Source organism: Chrysoperla carnea, chromosome X (assembly GCF_905475395.1).
Source record: "Chrysoperla carnea chromosome X, inChrCarn1.1, whole genome shotgun sequence".
Lineage (NCBI taxonomy): Eukaryota > Metazoa > Arthropoda > Insecta > Neuroptera > Chrysopidae > Chrysoperla > Chrysoperla carnea.
In genome coordinates, this window is record NC_058342.1 from 15554410 (window position 1) to 15561517 (window position 7108).

The window sequence follows — 7108 nt, forward strand, 5'->3', positions numbered from 1 at the left end:
TAAATGGAAAACATATTAATCAAATTAAATTTTTGAAAATGTTTCTAACTTTGAAAGTGCTATACAACTAAATATTCTAGAGTGTTCTGGTACTAGAAATTTCCCAATTCGACGATATATAAACCAAAATCCAGTGACTTTCCGTCGGTTTGATCGTGTTTACAGTAGAGCGAAGACTAATTGAAATAAAGAGTGTACAGTAATGAAACAAATTCAAGTGATTTTGACAAGTGAGAAAGAACGAATTATTTGAATATTCTAGAGTGTCCATTTACTAAGCGGTTTTCTATTTAAACTTATGATTATTTTAATTCTTTAATTAATTTGATATAGACTATATACACCGTATGTTAAATGGTCGATTAAGTCTCTCAATATCTAAGATAGAAATCTATATTATTTACGTTAAAAAATGGATCCTTAAATATTATTTATATTCCATTAAATATGCGATGTATTTTAGCCCGAGCAACGCCGGGTTTGGCTGCTAGTATTAAATAAAAAAAATGTTATGTCGGTAATAGGATAATTCTGTCCCACTTGATGGCCGTAAATCGACAAAAATCTTCTTTGGATGAATATGATTTTGTTAAATACACTTAAACAAACATTTTCCCCCAGCCTCCATAAATATTTACTGACACAAAGTTGATTTCTGGGTCTTATTTCCGCGATTATAACAATGTTTGAATTTATACACATAATTAAATAAATATTTTGAGTTTTATTGAATTTTTATCGTACAATTATAATAAATCTGATGTTCAAAATCTAAATGTATATAATTTGAAATCGAACTAATCCAAGAAACCACTAAATTATGACTTGATTCTTGAAAACTCTTAATAATTTCACTAGTTTTACACGGATGTAATTGAAAATATGGCATTCCATTTATTGGATGTTCTGTTTGAGTTATCATGGAATACAGATCGATACTTAAGTGTTTACAATTCAAAGTATCCCAGATTTCTTCTAATAACAAAACAGAACCATTACACTTCCATGAATTAAAATAACAAACTGGAACTCGATAACTTTCCGAATAAATAATGTTATACTCCCATTTAATCGTTACCGAAATACAATCATTAATGCTGTTAGATTCAAATTGTTGAATATTTGAGTCATCTTCAATTTGTTGATCGTTGGAAATATCGTGTGTAGAACGATAAATAGCTTTTGTGATGAATAATATATTTTCAGATGTAGTAATTAACTTCCAACCGTCATTATGTTTATCTGAGATGTTTACGATGGCTTTTATATTGTTTACGAATGTCTCATAGTCCATTAAATCGTATATTAGGATTAAATTTCAAATTAGAATTACAATTAATTAAATAGCAATAATAATGTTAATTTTTTCTTTAGTACTTTGTGAGTAAATATTAAAAAATTTATAACTGTTATTGATACGAAAAAATTCTCAGGGTAATAATTCAAGTAATTAAAAAAATAAAATTTAGCGTTTTGTAAAGTTGTTTAAAAAAATTTGAGGTTAGATGCATTCTTCATCTGTCATGTTGAAATTATTGACTTTTCTTACGGAAGCCTAAATGTCTCACTGCCAATTTATGAGAAAGTGGCGCTACACTAAGCTCCGTATACTTAGCAGATAAAATTGTTATTTTTCACTCAAACTATTTCTATTCATTTGGGAATCGTTTGGGAGGATTTGGGAATATAATTTTAGAATTTGGGAATTATTAGTTTTCCTATAATTAATGATTCTTTTTTCAGCGTATAGTTAGCAGGTAGGAAATTAAATCCACTTAACTTTTATGTTATTCGAAACGAAATCATTTGGGAATTACGATAAACACGGTTTCAGAGTTTGGGAATGTATAATTAATTAATTACACCTATTTTTTAGTTGATTGATAGGTTATGTTAATTAACCGTACACCAGAACCACGGTCGTATATACAGGTCTGTTAACTTCATATACCATCCCATAGAGTGAAGCGTGATCGATATAGTTGAACCGTAAAGTAGTTCCCGCGTGGAACACTGGTGGCGCATGAGTAGTCGTATATATATACACGGTCGTATTGATAACGCAAACTTCGACAAGCACGCCATCTGCAGTCTAGATCAAGAAGCTCCAGTAGCGATACGCGTATCGCTCACAGGTTTGGGCAACGAGTTGTCAGACCTGTATATACGACCGTGACCAGAACCATTAATTGTTATATAGCAGTATGGCGCCAATATTCAAATATTACTGAATAATTTATTTTATAATTTATGTGAATGTTAAGTTTTATTTTCCCTCAAAACTGTTCTTATTCAATTGGTAATCGTTTGGGAAGATTTAGGAATATAATTTTATTATTTAGGACTGATTAGTTTTCATTTAATTAATTAGTTCTTCAAAGCGTATACTTAGAAGGTAAAAAATTAAATTTTCACCATTTTTACGTTATTTGATAATAATTTACATGGAGACTAATCTAATTAATTTGGGAATCACATTAAACACGGTTTCATCATTTGGGAAAGTATAATTAATTTATTAATTACATTTATTTTTTAGTTGATTTTTTGTGGTTATAATATATTAATGGCGGCAATATTCAAATGTTACTTCATTGACAATAATTTTGTTTTTTTAATTTATGTAAATGTTAAGTTTTATTGAAGTTATACTTCTTTTGGCGCGTTAGGCAGGAATTATGAGGGTAAATTTTTACGATGCGCGCCGCATACCGTCACGAAAAACCGACATGATGAAGTTAGCTATAGTTAACATTTTAGTTTTTCAAATAAAGGTACCAACAAAGTAAAAGTAAGGACATCTAAGTATGTTTGCGTGAGAACTGACAACTGTATTCACAATATTTCTTTATTTAAGTATTTCTGAACCTACCACACCACAGTGTTTCGTTTAAATGGAGCTAGCGGGACAAAAGTCACAACTCAATTTCAAAAAAATGATAAGAACATTATGTTAACAACCCTTTGTAGGTACCAAATTCGAAAATACCATTGGGCTAAACATCCCTTTCAGGTAGGTGTTTGTGTTCAAAGTACAGTGATAACAAAGGTAGTGTTGCATTTGCAAATCAGTTGAATTTTTTTCACACTTTCGACAGCATATATTAAAATTTGTGGTATAGTGGAAAGTGATTTTCGTGATGGATCATTTAGTTGAAGGTATGTACTCTATTTTTATGTTTTTTTAAAAATTAAATCACTCACATTTTTCGTGTACCATGGCTTAGACTAATATCATAGAAATACTTAATATTTTTTGCAAAATTTAAACTTTAAAGGGTTACAACTTTTTGTATCCAAATGTATCCAGCTAGATTTTTCTGTATATTATACTTCAAACATTTAAGAAAATATATTTTAAAGCCCGAAAATGCCCGCAAGTAAAAATATTGTCCTTTTTTCAGAGCGAGTCATAACTATGACGAAATCGGATTTTTTCGAAGAATGGCTAAAATACGACAAAAGTGAAAGAATTCATAGCATTTTGATGTTTTATGTAATAAACATAGCCTGAATGAAATGTCTGAAGAATTTACAAGAAAACTCAAGATGAAAATCTCAAGTTTTTCCGCGAAATTTAGTGAAAAGTGGGCATCATCAAAATGCAATTGGGAAATATTTTTAATGAAACATAAAAACTGGTTGGATGGGTGTGGTATAGAATTAACTGTATGTGTAAACCAGCCGTGCCCTTCAACGTCTTCAACGACCTCAGGAGATCAAAATATAGGCCGACCAAAAAAGTCATTTGATGACTTATCAATGAAAACAAAAAGACGAAGAGTAGTAGATCTGTTTGAAACTCGATCTGCAAATGAGTTAATTACATCTGCAGAATTAGCCTCCAGAAAAGAAGGGCCATCGAAGTATTGCTCACCAAATCAAAAATGTCGGTGAAATCTCAAAAAATAATATGTGCCCTGAGGAAAGTAAATTGTTAACTCCGGACGAAGCGTTAGTATATTACGTAAACTTCAAGTCTACTAGTGACGCGTACAAAAAAACTAGGAAGTGGGCAATGAAAGCGGGACATCAAGAGTATTCATCATTCTACAGTTTATGCAAGTCCAAAGCTTCTTGTTGTCCTTCTGACGAACACATTTCTATAACAGAATTTCGATCTGAAATTAAACTTCAGAAGATTTTGAATAAAGCGGCTGAACATTTAGTTGCAGCTCTGTCGGAAGTTATCAGAGGTGTGTTACCTCGTTCATCCTACACTTTGATAAGTAAATGGGGCTGTGATGGTAGTTCGGGGCACAGTATATATAAGCAGAGATTCGAGAACAGCAACGCTACAGGCAAATTCTTATACACAGTACAGAGGTCATTAAATCTTGTCTTTTTCCAATTGGGCAGCTATCCGAGGAAGCCCAGGAAGCAAGAAATAAAGATTGTCGTAGATTCCGTGAGCAACACACCAGAAAGAGGTCTCGTGCTGCTACCAATACAGATCTTGTGAGAATGCTTCTGATTACTTCCGATCCTGTAATAAACGCATTTAGAGAGAGTTACCACGGAAGAATTATACTTCTTTGCCAGCGGAGATTTTGCAGTTAATTGTCCCACCTTCAATTACATCAAAATCCACGTCATTAGTACGCGAAATTAATGGGGAGGATTATTTGTTGTCAGGCTCTACACAATGGGATAGTAATGACGAAGAATCTGATGACGACTATTAACTTTACATTTTTCTTGATTAACTTTTTTTAATATATATTTTTTTATTTTTAATGTAGTATTATATATTTTTTTAATATAGTATATGTTACTCGTTTTAAGATTTATATTTCTAGCAACTACAACCTACATATTTTTAAGTTTTTTTATATTTCTAAATAATTTCTTAGTACTTTAGCTTATTTATTTTATTCTTACCATATTTTAGTTAATTTAATATATAAAAATTTGAAAAAATATTGAAATCGACTGAAATATAGTTTTTTACAATTCATATGTTTTCTTTGTTTTTTAATGTTAAAATCTACCTGAAGGAAGCATAAATGATAAATTCTACCTAAAGTAGGTAGTAAGTAAGGTACGTATGTAGGTATATACCTAAACTGACCATTTTTTTTAAGCTCAAAACGGGACGTCCGCTAATCTCAGAAACTACTGAACCGATTTGAATAATTCTTTCACTGTTAGATAGTCTATTTATCGAGGAAGGCTATAGGCTACATTTTATCCCGGATTTCCTACGGGAAACGTCAACAATGCAGGTGAAAGTTGAATGAGTCGGCCATCTGCGAGATGATTTGGCGCGGGCATCACTATCTACACTATACAACATATAACATACACAAGCATCAATCCGTGCAAAACTGGCAATGAATAGACAGACACACAGCACACCATACCATACATTTGATATTACATATAGAGTATATGACATTACAGATAGAGCGAAAGAATAGGTTAGAAAAGAATAGAAAGAATATAGGTTGTCTATGATTTTTCTTGATCTATATGAATATATTATTTTGTATCATTGTTTTACGTTCATCAAAGCCTAAATTAGTTCAGCTAAAAAGTAACACGACATTCATTGACTGTTAGGCGGTACGAAGTTCGCCGGGTCAGCTAGTATTTAAAATTTTCGCGCGGTGTCAGAAAACGGGACTATTTTGCGTCCCGGATCATTGTACGGGGACAACGGGACGTATGGTCAAATAAAGGGACAGTCCCGTTTAAAACGGGACGTATGGTCAGTTTATATATACCGCTAATTACAACGTCTTTACCTACATTTCACCCCGGGAATGGTGATGAAACGTGCGAAATTGTGATATCAATACCGATCTACGGTCTACATACATTAGTGTGTACAAATTATGTTTTTTCTCTCTTAAAATAGCACAATATACCTGGAAAATACATAAACAATCAAAATAAGTCAAAAAATAATTTTGTCCCGCTAGCTTGCATTAGACGAAACACTGTGCACACGTGTTTTGTATCAGTCCGAATAAAATATATAAAAATATACATAAATACATATTTTCTCAAATAATATCATAATATATTATAAAATAATTTACTGTGATTATAAATGATAATAATTGTTTTTATATATTACTTTGAGTAATTATTTTAAGTGATAAGAACAGTTTTTACATATTACTTTGAATACGTTTATAGAATTTGGGGTTAGTTGACGGTATGTATTATTTATTTACATCATAAACTAAAATAAATTTTCACATTCTTATTTAATGTGTGATAAGTTTATAAATAAATTAATAATAGATACAAATAATAATAATATTTAATGCCGAAAAAATTAAATTGTTCTAAATATTAAATTTAATTTTTTTTTTTTTTCTTTATTGCACTTTTAACAGCCAGGGTCATTTGTGCAGCTATTATAGATTAGTACATTAATATCTATATCTATATATATAATAAAACTAAGTCGATAAAATGTGCGTGCCGATAAAACTTAAAAAGGAGTCCCGACACGATAAAGGGACTTATGTGGTGTGATAGCCCTTTATCCCTCCTCGAACAAGAAAGTTCCCGTTTTAATCTAAAGGGCATGTTTTTAAAGATATAAGGGACTTTCCGACCCTTCAACTTGGAAATTAAGTGCAGTGGCGCCATCTGTTATCGAATATTTGAACTTCGTTCAAGCACTCCAATAGTCATAGTGTATAGTCTCCATAGTTGTGAGCCATTGCAGCATGTGTAGTAGTGGCGCGAAATTTAAAATTCCAATTTCAATAAAATCTTAAATTTCATTTGTTAATATAATAAAGTTGTTAAATTTTGTGTATTTATACGTCATTATTTAACGTATATTTTGGAGTTAAAGCGACATAATTTTAGTTATCCAAATTAGTTCTCAAAATATTTAAAAATTTAGGTTTTTAAATTTCGCGCCTTTACTATATACGCTACCGCTACAGAAGCTAGAAAGTTCCCGTTTTAATCTAAAGGGCGTGTTTCTAAAGATATAAGGAACTTTCCAACCCTACAACTTGGAAATTAAGTATAGTGGCGCCATCTGTTATCGAATATTTGAACTTCATTCAGGACAACGATTGTTTGGGTTGCATTTCCAAAAGCGTTGCGAGCAATTGTAGCATGTGTAGTAGTGGCGTGA

At 31.3% G+C, this 7108-nt stretch overlaps 1 protein-coding gene across 1 annotated transcript; it reads right to left on the reverse strand.

The window, feature by feature from the left end:
* Window positions 1–431: 431 nt before the first annotated feature.
* On the reverse strand, window positions 432–1331 carry LOC123302962 (ubiquitin-like-conjugating enzyme ATG10). Its single transcript, XM_044886056.1, has 2 exons — window positions 745–1331; window positions 432–487 (listed from the first exon to the last, which is right to left on the reverse strand). The coding sequence occupies exons 1-2, from the start codon at window positions 1292–1294 to the stop codon at window positions 432–434; spliced, it is 606 nt and encodes a 201-aa protein (XP_044741991.1). The 5' UTR covers window positions 1295–1331.
* Between the last annotated feature and the right edge of the window lie 5777 nt (window positions 1332–7108).